Raw genomic sequence first — 26,275 nt, forward strand, 5'->3', positions numbered from 1 at the left:
TTTGCTGCATAAGAAACATTTAAAACAAGACACCAGCAGGGGGCAGATCGTACAACCTGCAATTCCTGTCCTCGTATATGTCAGAAAAATGTTTTCTCTCGGGGTTGCAGAGCTTTTTGTTTAATGGAAATGATCCATTGCTTCCCCCACTTCCAGTGTGCGATCAGCCCATAGTAAAATTTTTTTTGAAACGTTCCTTGCGCTGCGTTTTGGAATAACAAACACCACACCCAGGGCCAGATTCATCCCTGCTTAAAGAGCTGCAAAGTATAAGGGGACCGCTGGCCTCAGTTCCATAACTTTCAAGCTGACGCAGCTGCAGGGCAGCATTAATTTATGATTAACAAAATGATTTATTTGGTGATGAGCTTTTGTGGGACAGACCCACTTACGTCGGATCAATGATCTAGATCGACTGAAGAAGTGGGTCTGTCCCACGAAAGCTCATCACCAAATAAATCATTTTCTTAGCCTTTAAAGTCCTACATTTCTGCTGCTTTGTTTGTTAGAGTACAGACTCACATGGCTACCTCTCTGTTAATTTATGGAATCTAGAGAACAGCATTGCAATTTGCCCTTCCTTTCCTTCATGCGCTCTCTCACAGTCATGCCAGGGAGGCAGACAGCTGCCATAGGAGGCAGCTGCGCCCCCTACTCCAATGGCAAAAATGCTTAGTTGGGCAGCTGTCACAAAATTCCAACCTGTTTGCCACTCAGTCTGACACATGATATGCTGTCGTGCAGCCAGAGGTATGTAATCAATACACATCTGTAGCGTTGTCATGAAAATGCATTCTGTATTCCCATCCATTTTAGCCTGGGCCATTTCACTAGCTTCTGTAGGGGGCCTTCTGGTTTATATCCACTTTCTATGGGCCAATTGTGCAATGATGTAATCACTATGGCACTTAGATTTATTCTTAGGGTGACCATCCATCCCGTATTGGGCAGGATGGTCCCATATTTGGGACGCCAAAAAGGCATCACGACTTACTTTTTAAAAGGGATTAATTGTCCCGTATTTGGGCCATCCCCCCACACTTTCCTGAGCCTTGGGGAAGCAGGGGGCGTGTGGGCACCTGCCACGTCCCCAGGGCTCAGGGAATGCTGGGGAGCTGCTGCTTCCCCGGGGCTCTGGGGGATGGCCATGGGCCGCCGTCTCTTTCTTGGCTCCCTGGAGCTTGGAGGACCCACCCATCTCCTCCATATCTCCCTGTCCCATGTTTCGGTCAGGGAGATGTGGTCGTCCTATTTATTCTGCCTAGTGTGACTAGTGCAAAATGATGTAAAATTTCAGAAAACTTCATTTGGAGAAGCTCATATTGAGCCGGCCAGAGGATAGATGTTCTGATGCCCCCAGAACCATCTTTACCCTGGGTTTCCATGAAATAAGTAATGCCAGTTGGCTGATGCTGTAACTTTGTTTCTAAAAGTGTTTGGATTTTAGCGTCACTTAGACTGCAGCTTCACTGAAGAAGGCCTGTGAGTTGTTCAGACAACATCAACACGCTAGGAGTATTTTAAGACCCATGTAATTTTGAAACACCCTTTATCTTTCAGCGTAGGTCATGCTGCATTCCATGCATATAAGTCAGCAGTAGTCATTCCAGAGTGAGCTTACCACTCAGGAAGGGTGCCAGAATGGCAGGCCTGAATGATGCATCGTGCTGGCCTGGCTATGTTTATCTACTGGACAGGGAAAGCAGGGGTGCAAGCTTCTCTCTGCTGTTCCATCAACATGTCTCAGCCGTGATCCAGAGGGATCATATCTAAGGGGTCTCAGGCAGAATAATTCAGTTGTTCAGTAATTTGGCTCTGTAGTGACACTTCTAAAAAAAGATACCAATTGGTGACATTTGTAATGATGGGTTTTATTATGTGGATGGCTGCCTGACAGAGAGGTGACCAGCAAACTCATTCCAGCTGTCAATCTAACTTTCAGGTCTGGTCTGCACTAGAAAATTAGGCCGATGCAACTACAGTAAAAGCTCTATTATCCAGCACCCCTGGGGAACGGGGGGTGCCAAATAATCAAATGTGCCAGACATTTGGGCAGGGCTGATGGCCCTGCTGCCACTGGCTGAGAGACAGCTCCCAGTCCCACTGCCACCACCAGTGGCTGGAGAGCTAGCCCCTCTTCTGGTCAGCCAGCCCCGCAGCAGGCCGGTTAACCAAATGTGCCAGTTATCTTGAATCCCATATAACCAAGCTTTTACTGCACGTTGCTTGATGGTGTGAAAAAATTATGCCTGTGAGTGGTATAGTTAAGCTGACCTATATTTCTGTTTAAACAGCACTTGAGAAGTTGATTACCTACGCCAATAGGGGAATACCTCTCATCAGCGTAGATTGGGGCATCCAGCCTTTTTTCATCGGGGGGCTACATGGCAATTTTTTTACATGTTTTGGGGGCTGAGCACAAAACAGCACTAAACCACCTCCCTCCCCGCCCCCTGACTTAAACTCCTCGCTGCCCCAAACCACCCCCCAACCCAGAATTAACTTACGCAGAAGCTCTGTGTGCTGCCACCCCCCGCCCCCGGCTTTTTCGCTGGGCTGTCTCCACCACAGCTGTGCAGCTCCTCACCAGTCGCCCTACTTCCCCCCACGAACATTGCATCGGGGCAGCTCCTAGCACCCTGCCTCACTGAAACAATAGGACTCCATTTAATTGGTTTTATGGCCGGATCTCTCCTGCTGACCATCAAACCAATTAAATTGAGTTCTACTCCAGTATTTCTCAACTTTTTTTATATAAAGTACCCCCTTTACCCACAATTTCAGCCCCATCCCTCCACTTTAACTCAGTCCTCATCTCCTGTCCTCCAGAGCCACAAAGCCCCAGCTCCCCACTTCATCCCAATCTCCCCCTCCCCTCCTCCTCCAGAGCCAGGCAGCCCCAGTCCCTCTGCTTTAAACCAATCCCCCTGCCCCTCCTACAGAGCCAGCCCTCCCCCGCTATAACCCAATGCTGGCAACTTACCAGAGCCACCGCTGCTGCTGTCACCACCATCACTACCGCCATGCACTTCTCCCTCTAAGTGCTGGGGAGGGATGTGTGCATAGAGTGGTACACAGTGCTCCTGCAGTTCCAAGCATTTTATTGCTCAAAGCCCACACGTGGCACCGGTGTGCATACCCCCTGCCACTTCTCTCTGCCCCTGTCACACTGTACGGGAGCCAGAGGAGGAGTCAGGTGGCAGGGGCAGCAGCCACAAATGGCTCTTTAAAGAGCCACATGTGGCTCGGAGCTGCCCAGCCATCTTTTAAAAATGGTGCCGCTGGTGACTCTGAGCTGGATAAAAAGGCTCCGTAGGCTGGATTCTGGCCTGCAGGCAGCGTGTTGGACACCACTGGTGTAGGTCATATCTACGCTAAAGTGTTGCTGCAGAGCAGCTGGCCCACCATCGTGTTTTAAATGGAAACAAGCTCTCAGAAATTGCCTGAGATTCTGCCTGCTCATCTAGAAAAGGAAAGTTCTGTATTGTATGACCAATCCGCTATCCAGTTACCAGTAATAATTTAATAAAAACCTGTTTGTCCAATTCATTAAGTTGATATTTAATCAACAGGATTTTTATGAAATGTATCCTCTTTTGTCGTTCAGAGAGCTAGACGTGAAAAGACCGGTACAAACTGAGTGCAATAATCTACATGCACCTCATGCTGCTGCTTAATTCTCATTCATCTAGAAAATTGCAGACAAACACCATTAGCTTCAGAAGAATAATGGAAATATATCGGTCTTTTTATATATGTCATCATGCTGATAGGCTGGATGGAAGAAAGCAAATCCTGGATTTTTGCCACAAAATGATGTACGTTACTTTTCAGATGCTGACTTGTATAACAAGTGAGGCATAAAACAAAAACATGATGCCTAGAATAGGGGCGGGGAATATTTTATCCATTTGACAAAAAGCAAACGAGGCTGCATCCTTAAAGCATACGCTGTATTGACAGCGCACCCTTACTATGACAGTAATGGTATTTGCAATCCCGGCTGCACTAAAGTCCATGAGATAAGGCACCAGTTTCACAGGAAGCAAGTTGCTGTGAGATGCCCTACTTTGTTCTTTTGTATTCCTTCTGGGCTCGGGAAGTTTCCCATAGCAGCCTGTTTCGCAGTGTACTTTCAGTGAGAAACTGTGGTACCATGAGGCACCTACTGCTAGTAGTGCTGTATTAAAATTTGTTACCCTACTGTGGCTCCTGCTGAGGCAAACAGCTAGCAGGAGGGTGCTATTGGGCCTCTGGCAAGCCAACTGGGCAGTCTGTGGCCTACAGAATGAGTAAGATAGAGTGTGAAAAGATTGACATGAAAAATCCCTTCCTCCTGCAGAAATTTTTAATGAAATATTCGGGTCTTTTGGTGGGGGCATTACTCCTCCTCCTAGAAAGGATCAGGTCACAATGATGATGTATTATGTATGCTCCTGGTTGGTTATTTCTTGGAGCTACCTAGTAGGCTCCAGAGGCATACAGCCAGCTTTCCATATAATTGTTGTGAGGAGTGCTTCTTGGTCCCAAGGTAAGGGGATAAAAGCACAGAGGGTCCTGAAATGCTCATCCTGAAATTCAAACAGAATTTTAAAAACTGCAGAGCAAATATTGTTTGAGGATTTTTTTTTCCCTTACTGGAGCCCTAACTGCCTTTTTTTTTTTTTTTTTAAATTTCCTTTTGCAGACTGGCCACTTGTCTCTCCACTTTATCAGATCTCTTTCTCTGAGTAGGCTGAATACCTCCATGAATGTAACCAATGTATCAGGAAATGGCATTGCTCACTGGGAACGCAGATCCCAAGTTCACCTCGTATTCCTACAACAATTTGGAAAACCTCTGCGAGGTACAGACCAAGAAAGGATTTTTCTACAAGAAAGCCAAGCTTCTCCACCCTAGGGAAGACTTGTGCTGCTTGGCCCGCCTAGAAGACCGAACCAGGCATGTGATCATCAATGTAGGTGGTATCAAATACAGGATTCCATGGACCACACTGGAGAACTGCCCTTTAACCAGGCTTGGAAAACTAAAATCGTGCAGCAACTACGATGAGATCATGGACATCTGTGACGACTACGATGTCAGCTGCAATGAGTTCTTTTTTGATCGTAACCCTTGTGCCTTCAGGACCATCATGACTTTCCTGACAGCTGGGAAGCTGAGGCTTCTAAGGGAGATGTGTGCCCTCTCCTTTCAAGAGGAGCTGGTGTATTGGGGAATAGAGGAGGAGCACCTGGAGTGGTGCTGCAAGAAGAGATTACGACAGAAGGAGGAGGAGGCCGCAGAGGCAAGGCTTTATGAGAGGGAGATGCTGATTAGTGAAACTCCGCAGTGTGCCTTCAAGGACAGTAGTCGTTCAGGTCTCTGCATGAGAAAGCTCAGGGATATGGTGGAGAACCCTCACTCGGGGATCCCAGGGAAGGTCTTTGCTTGTGTATCAGTATCCTTTGTTGCTATCACTGCAGTCAGCCTCTGTATGAGCACCATGCCAGATATCCGAGAAGAGGAAGATCGGGTGAGTGCAGCCTTCAGTGGCAATTCTCACACTATGCTTTGTCAATAGCCTGACACGCAGATTAAGCTGTTTTGTCTCATCTGGGAAGATCAAGGACAAAGGCATTCAGATACTGTCTACAGTATTTATGATTAAGCATTCAGTCTGTTGTAGGAGACCATTATTTGATTGTTAGTCTAGCTGAGGCAATCAAAATCGGTTGCTTTGTCAGTGGCAATGTGCCAGTTTATACCAACACAGAACTTCCTTCCAGGAGGCATATGTGACCAGGCCACAGAACAGATGACAGAATAACAATTTTTTTCTTCTCTCTTTATCATACAAAGCCCTGATTCAGGTTCACAGTTTTGATGTTGGATTATTAGCTGTGTCTGTCTCTCGATTGTCAGTTCCACTTTTTCCTAAAAAGTACTTGAAATATTTTGCCTTTATAAATTATTTGCAACTCTTTTTGTCAGGAACTTATGTGGAAAAAAATGTTCTCCTGGAGGAGAAAGAGGAGAAGCAAAAGGGCTGAGGACAAGTGAAACAGACCATGTACTCATGTGTGCTGGTTTTCAAGTGTGCTGAGCTCCCATGGTGCCAGTTGATGCCTGGGGGAGCTCAGGCCTGCACCTTTGAAAATAATTTTATTTATTCTTCATTTTCAGTGCAGTTCCTTAGGGCCCAGTCTCTTACTCATGGGGATATTCCAGATTCCTGGGCTTGGCCCCATTAAAGTCAGCAAGAGTTCTGTTTGCAGACTGCAGGATGTTGCCTTTAGTTTTTACACTGAAATGTGTGAAAACAAAAGATCCAATGGGACAATGGAGCGTTGCGGGTGGGGGAAGATGCTTTGTAAAAGTTCCCTTGCCTCTACAGTATGATTTCAGTGTAAAGTGGATGGATATCTTACTAACAACCAAACAAGCCACTTAATGTTTGTGCTTATTTTCCAGCCCAGTTGGCATTTAACACAAACATGATCACTCACCTGTTACAACAGCGCTTCATCCAGTCAGGCTCCTCCAAAGTAAACATACAAAGTGCTCCTTATGGTAAAAGTCTACAGAAACCACTAACTCTCCTATTGCCCCATCCTACAGTGTGCTGAGTGCCCTCAGCTCCCCGGAAGCTCCAGAGTGTCCTGTGCTGTGTTTTTATGAACATTTCGTAGACAATTAAAATCTATCCTCTACTGGTGTGATATTCACAGGACATTATCAGGTAGCCATGTTCACTAGAGGTGTCTGATTTAGAGTTGGACGCATGGAACAATAATACTTCATGATATGGATAAAACCATACATGACACCTGGCCTGTTTTTTAAATGTTGTTTTGTCACAGTTAACTTGTTTTTTTTATGTCCTATCATGACTGTTTTAGGATGGTAGCTAAAGCCATCTTGTTCTGATAGTTAAAGAATACAAAACAGTTTCAGAAGCCAGCAGCTGCAAGAAAACTGAGCTTCCTTCCTTCTTTCGTTTTAGGTATAGCTTGTGGAACTGAAAAACTCAATACAACAGGCAAATTAAAACAAAATCTACTAAAAAGGCCTTACATAATTAACCACTGCAGGGTGCTCTAGATTTAGAGATGGTGTTTCTGCAGCACATTATTTCAGGTTGTACCAAGCATACTTGGAAGGCTCTCTCCATGCTACTGTTAAATATAGTGGGTTTGCACTTAACAGCGGTCTGTGGAATAACAATCAGGGCCAGTCTTGTAGCGAGGCTGGAACTGACGTTAGGGCTTGACAGGACCAGTAGGAAACACTGTGTCAAGATCAAGGCAAGTGGGAGCACTATGTCTAGAATAAAGAAGGCTTTTCTGGCTTGTGGAAAGAGGGACAGATTGGGGATCTTGGAAGAAAGGAGTCCCAAACTGACTTTCATGCTTCTTTTCCCTCTATCTGTCCTCCCACTTATAAAACTTTTGAAGTACCTGGTAAGTCCAACATCTCATACCACATGTCAAAGGCAGATATTAGCTCATTTTAACAGATGGGAGAACTGAGGTATGGAGCACTTAAGTGATTTTACCAAGGTGTAATGAGTTGTCAGAGTTGACAATATAACCTGAGAGCCTTCACTGCCTGTCCCTTATTCCTAAACTACAGGAAATACTGCTTCCCTTGTGCTCAATAAAGATGTGATACAGGGGAGTGCAGGTAACAGATTGATCTCTGTTTTCTGTTCCTCGTTACCTGATATGAGTAAAGGTTGTAAAAAGTCATATCACTGCCACGTGGTAGGAATCAGCCTGCATTATTGCAATGAGGAAGAGCAGTTCCAGAGAGTAGGGTACCTGGTTGAAAGACATTTACTGGGGGGCCATGGAGTTTTCAGTATTGTCGTATAGATGTAGCATGCTTGACTTTTCTAGGGTATTTGACTGAGATACCACACAACATTCTCCCTGGTAAAACTAGCAGAATACAATATCAGTACAGCACATATAAAATGGCTTAAGGAACTGACATGTCTCAACAAGCATCTTCGCTAAATGGGGATGTTTCTAATGGGGTTCTGTGGAAGAGATACTAGGCTTATGCTAGTCAACATTTTTATCAATGATCTGGAAATAAGTATAAAATCACTGCTGATAAAATTTTCAGATGACATGCAGCTTGGTGGAGAGGAAATGATGACAAATGGGAAGTCATGGAGAACAGTCTGGATGGCTTGGTATCTGGGTTCATGCAAGGTGTTTTCATGCAACTAAATGCAGAGATGTTTATCTAGGGGCAAGGAAAGCATACCAGACCTACAGAATTGGGGACTAGATCATGCAGAATCAAAACTCTGTCACAGATGTAGGGGTTATGTGGACAAGCAGTTCAGTGTGAGCTGCCAGTGTGGGGCTATGGTGAAAAGAGGTAATGTAATCTTTGTAGGTATAAATGGAATTAAAAATAGGTGGTTTTTACCTCCCTCTGGGGAATTGGCAAGACAGACAATGCATAAGTGTAAGTTTGAAGTTCATGTGTTTTAAAAGATGGTACAAAAGTGAAGTGGGTGCAGAAAAGAGCCACACAAATGATGTGAGCACTAGAGAAAAATGCCTTACAGGAAGAGATCTGGGGAGTTCAATTTACTTCACGTATATAAAAAAAAGAATTGAGAGGTGACTTGATCATAGTGTGTATAAGAACTTGCACATAGAGAAACTACTTGGGTACTAAAGATCTTAATCTAGTGGAGAAAGGTGTGTAAAGAAATAATGGCTGGAAATGAAGCCAGACAAATTCAAATTAGAGATGGTTTTTAGTAGTAAAAGTGATTAAGCACCACTGACATGCATTACAGAGGGAAAGGGTGGATTCTTCATTTCACAGTCTTCAGGTTAATACTGAATGCCTTTCTGGAAGACATGAAATCATGCTTTAGCCAAACAGACAAATCAGTGCAGAAATAACTGGGTGAAATGCGAGATATAGGCGTTAGGACATCAGTCTAAAAGATGATCTAATGGTCCCTTCTGGCCTTAGATTGTGAATCACTGATGCTCTTAAAACTAGGCATTGTTCTCTCACTTGTCCCAAGAAGGGGCTGTGGAAGGGCAAAGAACCATAATAAAATACTTGTATTTCCTTGAGGCAGAATCAGAGGGTAGGTGATGTGATCATCTGTCGTTTTATTTTATACCTAATGTGGTATGTCCTCTATTAAGTCAATATAGGGAGCCCTTTCTCCTGCATGTCAGCAATGTGTAATTTTTCATAGGGTCTTATTCAGTAATACAAAACCAGTTTATACCACGAATAAAACATCCTGCGTATTCTCTGTGAAGAACGACTTTCCCCAGAATTTTTCACATCAGTTTGTGAGGTGTACGGCAGTGGTTCCCACTCTGGGGTCCATGAGGGTATTACAGGAGTCTGTGACAAAAATAAAAGATGAATTAAATGATTATAGAAAATAAGTTTGAAATGTGGCAAAGTTACATTTTTATTACTTTAAATTGAATATCTTCCAATGATGTTATTAATTGCTGCCCTATAATCTATGTTGTGGTTTCATTTTTCATTCAATGAAGTGTACATAATGGCTAGAATTGGCTTTGATGGGGTTCCACGAATGGTATGTGGGGCGTGATTGGGGGTCTGTGAACAGTTGAGGGGTGATTCAGGGTCTGCACTATTGAAAAGGTTGGGAACCACTGGTATACAGCAAACAGTTATGTAATTATCATGACTATTTGCTGAGAGAGCTCATTTTTATGGTGCTTGCCAAACTCGCTGCTGTGAGACAATCCATTTGAGCTCAAGGCAGCTGCTCTTGCACCTTAAGCAATACACATTATGTTCTCTTGTGGAGGTTTGTTCTTTGTTTTCCTCGATCTCAAATTAGAATTTTTGTTGTGTTTATGCATTAGTGATATGGAGACAGGCAATTTGCAGCAGACTTATGCCTGAGTGAATTGAATCTGAGAGTGAAAGGTTTATCCCACTAAGGCTATGTCTACACTACAGCAATTTGTTGACAGAACTTCAGACCAGAAGCACAGCATACGGGGCTGCCCAGTGACCTGGGAAGCCCTGTCTGTCCACACTGGGCCCACTGGAGCATCCACACAGCTTTTTCGGTGACAGAGTCTGTCGAGGAAGATGTTCTGCCTCATGGAGGAGAGGCAGAAGTCTGTTGACAAAAGTGCTGTATATTGTCGACTTACTGTCAACATCACATTTTTAGTGTGGATGCTCCATGAGTTTAGTCATCAAAATTGGGGTTTTGTGGAAAAAACTCTCTAGGTATAGCTTAAGAGAACCCTCTTTCTTCTCATACGTCCTACATCCCTGCAGGGAAAAAGGAAAGAACCAATAATGAACATGAGTGCTTGAGTTACGATTGCTACGAAAGATCCTCCACACTCCCATGAAGGGACAAACCAACATGCGGTATCCCGTACAAGTCAATGTGATTGCTCACACATACGGGATCAGAGCTTTAGAAATCAGAAGTAACCGTCAGCTGTGCAGTCCTTAGTTGAACAGAGGAGGTTATTTTGGAGAATTATTCTATTAATGGAGTGCCAGCACAATTTTAAGAAAAATATGCAAAAATAGCTGTAATTTTCACTGCAAATTTCAGATGACCTCTAGATCAGGGGTGAGCAAACTTTTTAGGTCAGGCCCCACTTTTCATCCCTGCAATTAGCAGCCTTCCACCTGCCCCAACCTGTCTAATGGAATCCAAACCAATGGAAATTTCAGTTTTGCTCACAAGAAAAAACCCTGTCAGCACAAGTAAAAAAATAAGAATATAGAATGTAAAAAGTTTATTAACTGGTATATAAATATGAACACACAAACATAAAACAGTACCACAGTTCAACATTTTCAATAAGGTGGATGAGCCAATAGTTCTGCACCCCCTTATGAAATTTCATTCTCCCCACCCCAACTTTGTGCACCCCTCCTTCTAAATGAGGATGTCAATCCATTGTAGTTCACTGGGGGTAGATAGTATTGGCTTTATCACATTTAATTTTTTTTCCCTTAATAAAGAGGAGTTTCTACCACTTTTATTTATACTGAATAGAGCATTACACTATATTCTATTGACTTCAGCTACTGCATAATTATCAATACATGTGGCAGAATTGGATGCTAATGTTTACCTCCAGATACTAATCTAAACTGTCTGTAAAGTGTCTAAAAGACACTTACTGTCTTTTCCAGATTTTAGTTAGTCTTTGTGTTGGGGGAAAAAAAACCTCACCAACAATATACATAATGATCACTTCTGAAATGTAAGTCAAGCATTTTCAGCTATTCAAACACAAGAAAACGAAAGGGGAATCCAGGAAATCTGCTTGAAGTGACGGTAGGCTATTTAAAGTGGTATATTAGGAACCTTCTACACAAGGCCTGTGCTTAACTTAAGGGGGAAAAAAATTAAGGAAAATATACTTCTGAGTCAAATACACAGCAGCAACCCTCGGATAGTGAGTTCTTTCAAGGCAACTATGCAAAGTATTTCCGGGGGACACACACACACACACACATGGTTAGAGGCATACGAAGTCTTTATGGCATTGCAGGCATATAATACCCTCATGACAACTTTTTAACATACTAAAGCAATGGCAAGAATAGTCACTCAAGGCAAGTGATTAATATGTCAGAGAAATCTTAAAATGATCATCAGTGTACCAAGGCAAAATCAATGCAGAGAAACCAAGGCTATGACGAGAAACAATCAAATACTATTGGGTTGCCACAGTAGGCCTGTTCTTTAGTGTGGAGTCTTAAGACACAAAAACAATGTTCCTTCTATTCTTTTTCAACCATGTAGAGAATACCCTTTTCTCTGTGCACTGAGGCAAGTACAAATGTGCACCACCCACAGAAAGTAACATCTAGCTGCTGATACGTTAGTAATCAACTGGGTGGCATTTGACTCTCTCCTGAGTAGCCAAACAAATGTACAGCTTACAGAAAACACTGTATAAAACATGCTCTCCTACATAAAGAGGGAGTTCACTTCTTCCTACTGGGGTATATTTCCTACATCAGGGTTGGCAGCCTGCAGCTCCAGAGCCATATATGGCTCTTTAAGGAGCCACTTGCAGCTCCAAGCGCTGCTGCCACTGACTCCTCTTGTGGCCCTGGAGGCTGCTGCCGCTTAACCAAAACACTAAATTCAGTTGCCCACCATTAAACCAACAGAATTTAGGGTTTTCTGTTCAAGTGTCAGCAGCCTCCGGAGCTGCTGAGCACTGAGCTGTAGCAGGGAGCCCTAGAAGAGAGAAACCGACTGGGCAGGGAGCTGCCCCACATGGGGGAAGTCTAAGCCAGCAGGAGAGCTGGTGGGAAGGGCAGCCGAGCCTAGCCCGGCCAGAGCTGCACAGCTGCACCGAGAAGGAGGAGGTGGCAGCGGCCGTAGAGAAGCTGTACATGCTGAGGCAAGTTAATCCTGCGGCTAGTGGGGCAGGTTTTGGGCTCAGAGGGGTTAAATCTGGGGATGGGAGTGGAGGTTGGGGCTCAGAGGGATTTAGCCTGGGGATGGGGGTTGGGTTTGCAGGATGGGAGGTAAAACTTGAGGATGTGGGGTGCAGATTTTGGGCCTGGGATGGGTAAAGCCTGGAGATGGGGGTAACATCTTCCTGTGTGTGCACTGTTCTTAAAGTAGGGGTGACAAAAAGTACAGTTTGATGTTATTTATTTAGGACCGTTTCATATTCACGTGCATTGTGGCTTTTGAAGTATGGATTTTGTAACTGAATTTTAAAAAATGTCACTTCTTGCTATTTTGGTTGCAGACCCCTGTCCTGTGTGAAGAGTAGTGGAGGATTTACACTACTTGGGTATATATACTTGTTTTCCCAAAGGGGAGACGCTGCGTACATTGTGTATCCTTTGGCTGGGATGATCCAAAATAACAAGAGTTTATAGGTGGGCTCAGTGGAAATTACACAATAGTCAATATTTAGTACACTGGAGTCTTTCATAGTACCTGATTCATTCTAGGACTTTAGCTATGCTCCTGCTTATGGCAATATACCATGTTGCTCAAGGGTGTGACTCATCCACCTCTCTGAGTGACCTTTCCTGTGCCGACCTAAGCACTGGTGCGGACAGCACTATGTCAGAGGGAAAGCTTCTCCCTCCAACACAGCTGCTGTTGTTTTGTGGGAGTTAGTCAGCATATGTCTTCATTACCCAGTCAGGGTCAATCTTGTGGGGTTCGATTTTGCATGCCTACTGGGGACACACAAAATCAAACTACGCCTGCTGGTTGCCCTCCTGGCCTAATTCTCTGGTCCAGGAGCATCCCTCATCCTGCCGGATGTAGGATGTTGCTGGACGAGAGAGTGCCAGTTTTTGGAGGTGCAGCCTGTACTGGCTTTTCAATTGGTTTTGTTTGCCTTTTTGTTGTGTAAGAAGTTAGCTTACATTTCTAAGGATACGGCGGCTATAATTAGCAAAATGTCAAGAACATGTAAAAAAGTCCTCTTTCAACATACTTAGATTTTCATTTTTTCCCTTTCCAGCCCGACGATTAAAGATTTCCCATGACATATGTACACACACTGGCTAAGATTTCTCTTCTCATGTTGACATAAGCCAAGGGAACTCCAGTGGAGTCATTTGAGTTACACTTGCATATCAATGGCAGAAGAAAATGGGACCTTTCTATGATTTCTTCTTATCTACCCTCTGTGTTATCACAAGGAGCTGTTGTAATTAGAAAAAATTCCAGCAGCAAATTACAGCTTAGCAGTCTTGAATTAGAGACCATGTTATAACAGAGCGATTCATAAATAATGTATAGAAGAAGATTCTCGAATTGTGGATCTGTGTCATTTTGTAGCCTAGAACTTCGGTACAGTGTGCAGAGATGGAAACAGCTACAAGTAGGGCTGAGAGTTCTTTTTGTTCAAGGTGTCACCAGGTTTGATTATTGCTAGGGTCACAGTTTGTTAGCATCCAGTTTTTAAGTTCTCAGCTATTTTGACTTTTCAAAATTATACTCAGGTTTGTATGGCTGTGGTAAGGCGTGTATCTATGTATGCCAAGAGTCCTAAACCATTGTGGTATCAGAGGTAACTCAACCCATTCCCACCATAACTCTACAGGTTGCATGCAACAATTTCATTGCTTGAATGAGGGAAGACTGCACAGAGGGCGGGTTACTTGATTCCACTGCCATGCCCGTGCACTGGCACAGGCTTTCAGCTACCAGTCAAGGTAATATATGTTGAACATCTGTAGTCTGGCACACACTTATCTGGAAACATCCGTAATCAGGCATGATTTCGGTTAGCCAGATGACTTTTATTATGGGTGTGGGGTGGCCACGTTTCCTGTGGTCCCATAAAGTTTCCAGCCACCAGTCTTCACTCTCAGTGTTCTGTGCTATTATGTAGCAGTAATTTACCCCTAAACGTCTAAGAGCCCAGTAAGCAGTGGAAGTGTTAGTAATGCTGCTTGACAATAGTGATTTCCCATCATCCGACAGATTCCCTCATTTGACGTTGGTCAGGTCCTGAGGGTGCCAGATGAGAGAGGTTCAAATTGCAATACCTTATACAAAGAATTGACACTGTTTAACCTTTTTACGTTAATTGACACATACTTTATCCCCTCCCTTCAGATGTCAGGACTGGGAATAGGTGAATATTTATAAATGACCATTTTAAATAATAAGTGACAGAAACCTTGTTTAACAGAAAATACCCAGCAAAAAATTAGTTTGAGGTAAACGCAGTTCCTGTATCATAACTGGTTGAATTGTTTATATTTCTAAGATATAGTCTGCTGTCGTTAAAATGGGCCAGAATTATAACTATTCAGGATGGTAGAATGTCAGACAGGCCATGTATTTGTTGCACGAATAGTATCGGATTGTCACATGAGCCTCACTACATTGAATTATTTTTAGATGTAGAGCTCCTATCATATCTAGATTAAATCCTTTATTTGTTTTAATGAAAAATTATGTAGGAAGCTGAAATAGTAATTACCCTTGCTATTTTGTATCTCAAGGGGATGCTACATTTCAAACTCTTTGAGGCCCTCTATTAATCTCTCTCTCTCTCTCTCTCATACAACTGTGTTCCCCTGGCTCCCAGATGCATTAAATCCCATTTTATTCATCACTCTTAGATTAGCACTTCTTTGTAATATCTTGATGCTTTGCTTTCGTTAGTAGGGGTTTTAATTTAAAAACACCTTTTCTTTTATTCAGTTCTTTTTCAAACTTGATGTTTCAGAATTCAAGACACGCTGAGCATAGCATTTCGATTTAAAAAACACACAGACCCATATTACATATATTGTCCATGGTGTCCAGCCATGGGATTATCAACAAACTCTGAAGGAATTATATTTGATTCGACTCCCTCTAACTTGCTCAAAAATCCTAGCTCAGGGGTGGGCAACCTGCAGCTCTTTAAGGAGTCACTTGTGGCTCCAGGGACCACTGGCCTGCCTCCTCGAGCAGCTCCCTGCCCTGCCACTGCTGAAACAATGGAACTAAATTCAATTGGTTTAACAACAGCAGAGAGGCGGGAGGGATCTGGCTGTTAAACCAATTAAATTTGGTTCCATTATTTCAGCAGCAGCAGGGCAGGGAGCCACCCACGCTGCAGGTGGGGGGGAGCGCTAAGCCCTCAGGAGAGGTGTGGGGGAGGGGTGACTGAGTCTGCCCCCACTGAGACAGAGGCGGCAGCCATGGCAGAGCAGTGGCAGCACACGCAGCTGGTGGAGCTCATCGGCTGAGGTGTGGGGGCAGGTTTGCGGGATGAGGGTAAAGCTTAGGGAAAGGGGGAAGGATTTGGGGGCGGAGGTGGGTAAAGCCTGGAGGTGTGGGACAGGTTTGTGGGCTAATGGGGGTAGAGCCTGGGAATGAGGGGGTGGGTGGCCATGGAGGGTTGATGTGAACATTGCTCCTTCCTGCTTAAGAGCCTGTCTCCAGGTGCGGCATTTTCCTTGTCCTCATTTGCTCTCCAGTCCAGGGGTGAAATTAACTTAAACTTTCTAACTGGCCAAGTCACCGTGTGTGCGCTGTTCGTAAAGTAGGGTTACAAAAAGTACCGTGTGACATTATTTATTAAGGACTCTCATATTCACATGCAGTGCAGCTCTTGAAGTATTGATTTTGTAACTGGATTTGAAAAAATGGCTCTTCTCGCTATTTCTGTTGCAGACCCCTGTCCTACCTGTAGAGCACAGTCATTGCTGTGCTATCTGAGTACAGTAACATTGAGCTGTAATAACAAGTATTCTGTCAGGTGAAATAATTGTTCTCTTTAGATTTACTTGTTGTTAGTTTTTGTATTTTACTTGTGCGGGACAAATCAGTCCTTTCCTGGCTGGAAGCAGGGGAGAGGCTAAATGACCTATTATGTGTCTTCCACCTCTAATTGTGATGTCTCTGTGAACAATGAAAGTGACTGATGAGAGTCACATGCACTTTCTAGTTCTGATTTGCTTGCTTAGGGAAATTGCTCACAGCCCAGAGGAATACTTTAACAAGTGCTCATTTTTTTTTTTTTATAAATTTCATGACAATATTTTTGTTAATATTATGGTTCTGTAAAACTTCAACTCCAATTTGTGCACCTGAAACCCATTGACAGCCTCTTTTAAAACCCCATTTAAATTCCTTTTAAATGTTTCTGTTCCTTGTACATGAGAAAAGTTTGTCTCTATTTCCTTTGTACTTTCCTTATCTGTTTGGTTTAACCATCTGTGTTGTCTATATAGTCTGGCACTTAGACTGTAAACTTGTTGGGGCAAAGACTGTCTATGTGATATGTTTGCACAGGGCCTAGGACAATGGGCTCTATGATAAACAGAGTAATAAATAAGTTGTATTTTTGGTTGATGTTCAGGTGGGTGTGCACGCAAGTGACATTTCTGAAGTACCTGTTCTGACCAGCTTCATTTCTAAATTAAGGAGAGCAAAGATCTTTTTCTTTCTTCTGTTGAATGAGGCAATCGTTGACTGTATAAAATGCGTTTCATAAGACCTTTACAAATTCTAATCAAAACATTTTATGCCTGCATTATCTTGGTGTGGTCTCCCTTCTCCATGCTTGGCAGTCATAGAACTTTGCTGTGAAATGTCCCATTTGACTTACTCAATCATGTCTTTAAGTAGGCATGGAAGCAAGGGATGTATTCCCTGCATCACAAACAAAATTCTACAACTCAGGCAACTTCTAGACTAGTGTTTCTCCACAGATTTATCATTTTGTGTCAAATACGCAAGCAACAATGTATTATCTGTGCCACACATTGAGAACCACAGTACCCTGCACCTGACCCCTCCCACACCTCTGTATTCACTCCCCTCCATCCAGAGACCCCTGAGAGTGGGGACAGGAGCAGGGAGCTGATGGGTCCAAGCCCCCCAGCTATTTCAGCATGTTGGGCCAGGAGTCAGCCAGCATGCTGACTCCGGACCCTGCCAGGACCCAAGACCCTGCCATCATGACAGCATCCAGGAGTCTTATCCTGACCCCAGACTCCTCCACGTGGGGCTGAGAGGCAGCTGGCTTCCTATGGATGCTGCTGCTTGGACCCCACTGGGACCCAGGACTACACTGTGCAGGGCTGGGTGGCAGCCAGCTGCCAAGACCTCAGACTCTACTACCGGGATCCCAGAACCAGCTATGTAGGACTGGCAGCCCAGAGCCCGACATGAGACCATTGGCAGCCTGAATGAAGCCTACGTCCTTTAGCATGCAGCTGAGCTGTGCCACAGCTGTGTGGAAATTGGACTGCATGCAGCCTGAAGGCTCAGGGTTTGAAACCTTTTTTTCAAACTGTGCGGTGAGCTGCTTTTGTCTGAATCCCATGGAACCTGCACATATTACAGTGCTGATGGCCAGAATTTTCAGGGCCGGGCTGTGGGAGTTGTGGGTATGGAAATAGTAGTGGAAGTAGTGCTTCTCTTCGATTCGTCCTAATGGCTCAGCCCTTCATATATACCTAAATTGCTCTCTCCTTCATGTTTGTCTCTCAGTTTCATGGTCATCCCATTCTGTAGTGGGCTTCCACCTCCAGCCATTAATGTTACGGTGTCTGTCACCATTAGCTCCGTTGGTCACCCACGGGGCTGCATCCAACCTCTAGAGGAACAGTTGGCACTAAGAATCCTCTCACTTCTGCACTGATATAACAGAAATGGCTTATCTGGACACTGTCCAGCACTCCTGTCAGGCAAGAAGGTTGGAAGAGGCCATCTTACCCAAAATGCACTGCAGCCTGCATGGGTCTCTCTTGTGAGCCATTGTCAGAAAGAGCCACTGCTGAAGATTTGGAGAAGGCCGCTCGTGAGTAGGAAATGATGAAGTAAAGCACTTTACCCCCAAAGTGTTATATAATCATCACCATCACCATATTTAGCGATCACTATCCTCTTGAAGCAGCCATAGTTCTCGATTTCTTTTCCTCCCCCTTTTCTCATTTGCTCCCTTAAAAATGAGCAAAACAGCACGCTGGTGTGTGTATTTTAGCTGAGAGTAATCTTCCCCTTTGACTGAAGCAACTTAAACCTTAGCAGCAACATCAAAAGGTACTAGAGCAGCTATTACCAAAACGAAAGAAGACGTAATCCTGCTGTAGCCCCAGTAAAAAGAATAGGCCATCTCCTCCGACCAGTGTCTCCAGTTTGGGGGACAGCAAAGGCATTTTGTTTCACTGGGTGTTTGTCGTAACATTTTTGGGTGGGACGTGGAATAGTTTTTCAGTTTCTGCGAATTCCCATGGTCAGAACTCCACATCCATAGCAAATGTTACTGCCTTGGCTTCTGATACTCTCCCTCTTAACTTCAAACATTATATACGATTTAACTTTAAATAGAGATTACTTTCCGTGGGGGCAGGGAGCGCTAAGCTTTTTTCACAGGACAAACAGAAGCCCAAGGAAATTTTAAGGAGCCCTGGGGAGCCATGTTTGGTGAGGGCATAAGAATGGTGAGTTCTGGATGAAGTGGCCAATCTGATCACAGGTGTGATAAAATAGACTGAGCTTTTCAAGGTGGTAATAACTGGGGAGGAGTTTGGGCAGGCTTCCTGTTAACCTGGTAACAAATCTGTCCTCTTCTAATTCTTCAGCCCCAGATATGGGTTTTACCTCATAATTAGTAATCACCATTAATTTTCTGATTTTGTGTTATGTTAGAAATGTCACGTTGATTGTTAATTATAAAGAACTAAACATTTCAGAAGTCTTGTAGCGAAAAACACTAGCAAGTCGTTCACCTTTGGCCCAACTGTGATACAAACAGCAAAACATAATCCATATGTAATCTTCTCTAAGTACTTAACGTGGTGCTCATTACTGAACATCTCACACTCTATTATATGTTTGTTCTCACAACACCTGAGAGAGGCCAGGGTTTATTCTAAAGGTGGAGATGGGAAACAGGCATAAAGGCAGGTGACTTTGAAACAATCCCATGCCCATTTTTCATTCACCTGCATCCATAGCTTTAAAAAGTACAAAAGGCGAATTTGCAAGCCAAGAAGGAGATGGAGAAGACAGTGGAGGCATGTTCTTCTCGGCACTCCAGGGACTGTTACTATCTGAAAATGTGAGGATTGGACCGGAAAAGGGAAGCTGGTTGTTTTTGGCTAGTCACTGTGTAACTGGACTTCAGTAACAAAATGATTAATACCTATGCAGCACTTAGAAAAATTACGTCAACTTAGCATTACACACATTTATATTTCAGCTGTTGTAAGTGAAGTCAGGAGAGTGGAATTGTGTCCAGTTGAAGACTTCTGGAACTGCACTGGAGACCGTTTTAAATTCAAAACAGAAGGAATGGAATAATATTAAAAAAAATCATTTTTTTAAAAAGCCACCTAAAGGAGAAGCTTACCCATTTCCATTATTATTCACTGAAGGCCTAACAACAGAACGGAGAACTGGAAGAAAGCTAATGAGCAAATATGTTAAAATTGCACATTAAAGGATCTAAATAACTATAAGCTAGCTAGCTAGATATTTATCCCAGGCAAAAATCATGAGAGCTGAGACTGATACAGTAAAGAATGGCAAACTACTAAGTGCCAGCCATGGTGGTTTTATGGGAAAGAGAGATTATCAAATAAAGTTGGTAACTGCTTTTGTTGAGATACAAGTTTGGTTGACAAAGGTAACTGAGATGAAATAATGATTTTTGTACATGTCTACAGGGAAGCTGGAGATGTAACTTCCAGCTCAACAAAATATACCCGCGCTAGCTCTGATTGGCTATGTCTACACTAGCCCCTGCCTTTTGAAAGATGGATGCTAATGAGACACTTCAGTAGATTCTAATGCGGTGCTGCCATGAATATGCAGCACCTCATTAGCATAATGCCAGCCACAGCAATTCCAAAGTGCTGCTTTCAAATTGCGTGCTGCCCGTGTAGATGGGGGCCTTTTGAAAGTATCCCCCCCCAGTCTTTGAAAGTCCCTTATTCTTAAAACCAAATCTACACAGGACCCCATCTACACAGGCGGCAAGTGATTCAAAAGCGGCACTTTAGAAGTGCTGTGGCTGACATTGTTAATTAGGTGCTGCATATTCATGACATTGCCTCATAAGCATCTGCAGAAGTGTCTCATTAGCATTCCCCTTTGAAAGGCGGGGGCTCGTGTAGACATAGCCATTGTGCTAGAAATGGAAGCATAGCCTCATCAGTGAGAGCAGCAGGACAGGTGGCCTCCTGGAGTCCAGTGCCATCTGCAACAACATGTATTTATTCAATATATAGATATAATCTCCTTGAGCTCGAATGTATACCTTCTAGAGCCAGTGTGATACGCATACCTTGTGATTTGTATCAGGCATTTGACTTAGTATCACATGCCATTCTTATTAAAAATAAACACGGATTCTATTAAACTAATTTAAAGACTCAGTGATAGGTCGCAAAAAGTGATTGCAAATGAGGAATTAGGATCCAGGGCTGTTTGTAATGGGACCCTTTAGGGATCAGTTCTACATGTGCTATTTAATGTCTTTATCACTGATCTAGAAGAAAGTGTAAGCTCCAGGCTGGGTAAGTTTTTTTGCATATGCCACAAAAACTGATGATGTAGTAAGTACGCATGGAGACAGGTCTGTTCTAAAAAATGATGTGGTAGTGAGGGTCCACATGAATGTTTGTTTTTTTCAAGTTAAAAACAAGATTGTACTTACAGGCACAAAGAATGCAAATGCCACTTGCCGGGGGGGGGGGGGGGCGGGGTGTGGCATTTTGCAAAGCTATGACTCAGAAAAATTATTTAGGGACCATAATGGATAAGCAGCTCAACATGAGCTCCTAATTTGAGGTGATAGCTAAGAGAACAAATATGATCCTTGTATGTGTAAGTAGGGAAATGTAAAGTGAGAGCAGGGAGCTGGTATTATGTAGGTTATTAGTGAGACCAGTACTAGAATACTGGCTCGTGTTGGTGTTCAGAGTTTAGAACAAATGTTGGCATGGGTGGCCTGTGGCTCCAGCACTGGGGCAGGCTGGTCTAAGCACTGGAAGTACATCCCATGCCTGGCTCACAGCCCTGCTCACCGCTTCCCTCCTCTTCTCCACCCAAGACTCCCTACCGGCCAAATCCCTTCTTGCTTCCCTGAAGCCTCTGCCGCCCACCAGTTGCTGAGTTTGCGTGAGACACAGTGCATGGGCATGCTGGCTGCTGGAGGAATCTGAGAAACAGTGCACTGCCACTTCAGGCAGGCACTCATCCCAGTCACTCACTAGCCGTAGGTCAGACAGGAGCAGCTCGGCTCTGTGTCTGCTTCTGCCAGACCCCTGCTCGGGGACAAAGGCAGAGGAATGTGCTGATATCACCATTCTCCCCACTCTGCACAGCTTGCAGAAGGGTCCTGGGTGCAGCCGCACAGCAGGATGGACCTGTGTGGTTGGAGCGGTAGCTGAACACATGCTGCCACGGTATTCTCTGTAATCAGCTGAGTGTGCTGGATAGAATGCTGGGTGGGCCGGATCCAGCCAGTGAGCCATATTTTGCCCACCTCTGCCTAAGAGCCTGCTCTGTCTCAGTCCACTCATCCCCTGGGCAGCACAGAGGGCGCAGGATAGGGGTGGAGATAGTCAGCGAGCAGCAGGCACTGAGGACTCTGGAGCAAAGGAGATGCAGGGGAGGAGACAGTCAGGACTCAGCAACCAGGGGGCGTTGGAGGAACAGAGGAGCAGTGGGACTTTGCAAGCAGTGGGTGGCAGAGGCTTCAGGCGGAGAGGCTCAGCAAGGAGGTCTTGGCAGACAGGCAGAGCATGCATGAGGAGTGGGGCACGGATGGGGTTATAGGGAAAATTTCCCTAATAAGAAGAAAATGGTGGGTTACCTCAAAGATGGACATCAGAGATCCACCCTTCCAATGGCAGTGGATTTGTCGCTGTGCCACAGGGGAGGCTTAGCTTATGCTGGCCTATTATACCTACTACCTGTTCAGGTTAGTAAGTTGGAAAGAGGTCATAAAAGAGCTACAAGAATGATTCAAGGTTTGAAAACCTGTCTCATAGTGAGATGCTAAAGGACTCTTTAGTCTAGCTGACACAATGAACCACTCGAATAAGTTACCGAAGGGCACAGTGAATTCTTTGTCTCTTGGGGTCCTCAGTCAAGAATGGCTGGCTTCCTAACAAAAATGCTTTCACTCAGCCAAAAGATATGAGTTTGCGGCAGGATTCTCTTGATAAAATGCACTGACCTGTGTTTTGCAGGACCTCAAACTGATGATCAGATGGGTCTCTTAAAATCTATGACCCTATGAATAATCCAACCTCAAAGTTGCCTGTCCCTCACTTTGTACTAGATTTTCTAGTAGGAGTTAGTGCACTCAACACCTTTCAGGGATGCTCAACATCTTCCAGACTCAGGCCCAGAGTTGCCTATAACATGAAAGGAGCAGTGCTGAGTTATTGTGATAAAGCAAAGGGAGAGCCATAAAAATGCAGAACGTGAATGTTTACTGTAATAGCTGAGTGGCCTTTTATGAGTTTGACCCCTTTTAGTGCAGTTCTCTGAAGAATCCTGGCCAATCTTGCCTAGGTAGTTTGGCACAAAAAAGGAAATCAAAGCCAATATCTAGCACTAACTTAATATTGTGAATCACAATGTTTGGTTGCTGTTCAGACTCAGCTGACAGGTCATTTGTAAGCAAGATGTTTGTTGAAATGGACTGTGATAAATGTCAAACTTCTCATTCACTGGCAGCAACCACTGCTTGCATGTTCTCCCTCTTGCTGTCTCTCTCCAGCACTTTGCTCCTGGATGCAAATGGAAAATACAGAGATCAGTAAGAAGGTAGGGGGATGACTTCACCCTGAGATTTAACTTAGCTGATGGTGCTCTGAATAGAGGCTACAGGGGGCAAACTTTGTCCATCTAGAACACAACAGCTTCTCCCATTTGGGTCCAGCCTGTGTGTGGAAACCAATAGAATCGGCTTTGATGTGATGACTTCCCATATCCTGTTGCGATGTCACCCAGGTGGACGGGTTACCATTGTCCTGTGCCTTTATCAGTGAAGGAGGAGCACAGAGTTGCCAGTGCCGCCTTGAGATGCTGTCTCTGGGCGGTGCAAGCATTTCTGTATTTTGGTGCAAAGGTAATGGCAAGCAACCAGCAGGATGGTAAAGACAGCTAGAGGCAAGGCAGGGAGACACTTCCTCCCTTTAGATCACATGGTAAAGGGGGAAAGAAGGAATAACAGGAAGACCAGCTAAAAAAAAAAATTGGGAAGACAGGTACCTGTTTTACCAAAAAAATGCAGCTGGGGACCAGGGCAGCGGGGAAGCAAAAATGGGACAATAAAGGAGAAGCAACAAAGTGGAAAGAAGAAGGAGAAAACAAGGTTAAAAAGATGGTGGGGGAGGGTGGAGGAGAAAGATAAAATCAATAGAGGCAAATAAGCATAAAAGGTTGCCAGGAATCAGACTTTAAAAAGGAGACTGACAGGGTTTAAGATCTGTGTGAGAGAGAGGGTGATATTGGAATAGGACACTGGGACAAGCTTAAATAAAGACAGAAGGGGATGGGTATGGTGGGAATACATCTTGTCCCAGATGCTGTAAATCCTGGATTACAATCCGGCTCCCAGCTCCTCGGTGCTTCATGCTTCAATTTTCCACTGGTTCCAGGAAAGGTGATTGTAGTAGTAGTGCAAAAAGGCGGGGGGGGGGGCAAGAGGGCGGGGGGTGTCTCCTTGAATATGTCAGAATTCCACAGCTTTGGGAGATGACCCAGTATCTGTGGAACAGCTCCTGTCAGCTAAAAGTGCAAGTTCATGGCATTCCCCATGGAAGAGGATCGAGCTGTACACCAATGCCTTTTGGCTTGGACTGTGCCTCGGAGGAGTTCAGTTTTGTTGGTGACTTATGTGCTATAGTGCTGCACAGCTGCCATTATTGGAAACAATCCTTGGCGTTATTTTCTATCTCTGCCATGTGTATACGAAGCAGGTGTTTGGTAAATTCCAAGCGTTACAGTTAGGTTTTTTTTTTTGTGGCAAGACTACAGAGCAGAACCTGGCTTGTTCCTAGAGCATCTGCACTTCCCCTTGTGAGGCTGACAATTCCAAGGCTCTCCATCCTCGTATTGCAGTGCAACTGGGCTCACGTCTCTTCATTGCAACACAGCTGCTCAGGATCCACCATTTACGGAGGTATAAGAAGAATGGAGTTAAAAGATTCTTCATTGCTCCTTCCAAGCTTTGTGTTGGGGGCTCTTATGCTGCTGCTCAGATGCACACAATACAGTGGCTTCAACTCATTGAACAGGGTAGTTTTTATAACTGGAACCCAAATGCACCTGAACTGGAATCTTACTTTGAAAGGTGCCTATTCTAACAAATGACAGCCAAATAAGGAGTGTAGACACTCAAGTCATGTACGCACTTGCTAATCAGGAACAGACCAGTAGAACACGTGATTCATTGGTTTTAATCTGTGAGACTTAATGATATTTGACACATCCATTTTTAATTACGAATTATTTGTATTTCGGCAACACCTGCTTGTAGATGGGTGTGCAACATGCAGTCAGACTGTCAAAAGCTCTGAATACCCCATCTGCTGAGCTCCATTGGTCAGTAGGAATAGCTGGGCCTTGAGTTGACAGACTACACAGACGAAATATATGAGGTATTATTACCTTGATTTTATAGGGGATGGGGAGATTTAGGTGCAGATCATGAGTTAGGTGCCTAAATACCTGTGACGCTCTAGCTCCAAGTAACCACCCAGGAAGTCTGTGCCAGAGCCAGGCCCTGAACTTTCATCTCATAGAATCATAGGTTTGGAAGAGACCTCAAGCGGTCATCCAGTCCAACCTTCTGCTCAACGCAGGACCAATCCTAACTAAATCATCCCAATCAGGGCTTTGTCAAGCCAGGACTTTAAAAACCTCTAGGGATGGAGATTCCACCACCTGCCTACGTAACCTGTTCTAGTGCTTCACCATCATCCTAGTGAAATAGTTTTTCCTCCTATCCAACCTAGACCACTCCCTCTGCAGATTGAGACTTTTGCTCCTCATTTTGTCACCTGTCACTATAGAGAACAGCCTCTCTCCATCCTCTTTGGACACCCCCTCCCCTAGCTGTCAAATCCTCCTTCACTCTTCTCTTCTGTCGACTAAATAATCCCAAATCCCTCAGCCTCTCCTCATAAATCATATGCTCCAGCCCCCTCATCATTTTGGTTGCCCCCTGCTGGACTCTCTCCAGTATGTCCACATCCTTTCTGTTGTGTGTGGCCCAGAATTGGATGCATATGGCAGATATGGCTTCACCAATGTCGAATAATCACTTTTCTCAATCTGCTGCAATGCTCCTTCTAATGCACCCGAGTATTCTGCTGTTTTTTCATGGCTGCAAGTGCACACAGTTGAATCATATCTAGCTTCTCATCCACTGTAATCCCCAGGTCCTTTTCTGCATTTCTCCTGAATCCTCATCCAGTGCTTTACCAATAGAGGCTCAGAGCTGCTATTCATCTCATCAGGTAAAAGATTATTCTTTTTCGAGTGATTGTTCATGTGCATTCCTGTGTGTGTACGTGCGTGCGTGCGTGTGTGCACGCGTGCGCACATGCCCAGTTGCTGGAAAGTTTTTCCCCTAGCTGGCAGCCATCAGATCAATGTAACATCCCCTGGAATGGTGCTGATATATTGCCCAATATAGGCACCACCCGCCCTGTCCCTTGCTCGGTGCCTTCTTGCCATGGTATCAGTTGTTGGAACTCCTCTTTGCTTGTGCAAGCCGTCTTATTAATTAGCGGGTGGCACTTAGATCTTAGTAGAATAGTTTG

General features: G+C 44.3%; 1 protein-coding gene across 8 annotated transcripts in view; it reads left to right on the forward strand.

The window, feature by feature from the left end:
* The window catches only part of KCNG2 (potassium voltage-gated channel modifier subfamily G member 2), a 79,196-nt gene that overhangs the window by 42,579 nt on the left and 10,342 nt on the right, over window positions 1-26,275 (forward strand). For 7 of the 8 annotated variants that reach the window (XM_074987557.1, XM_074987558.1, XM_074987556.1 and 4 more), the window contains 2 exons: window positions 4,688-5,516; window positions 25,892-25,969. In XM_074987557.1, the coding sequence (XP_074843658.1) occupies window positions 4,761-5,516; window positions 25,892-25,969 (834 nt within the window). In that variant the 5' untranslated portion in view covers window positions 4,688-4,760. The remainder of the gene's footprint in view (window positions 1-4,687; window positions 5,517-25,891; window positions 25,970-26,275) is intronic. The other variant, XM_074987562.1, reaches the window with a different exon arrangement.

Source organism: Carettochelys insculpta, chromosome 2 (genome assembly GCF_033958435.1).
Source record: "Carettochelys insculpta isolate YL-2023 chromosome 2, ASM3395843v1, whole genome shotgun sequence".
Classification (NCBI taxonomy): Eukaryota; Metazoa; Chordata; order Testudines; family Carettochelyidae; genus Carettochelys; species Carettochelys insculpta.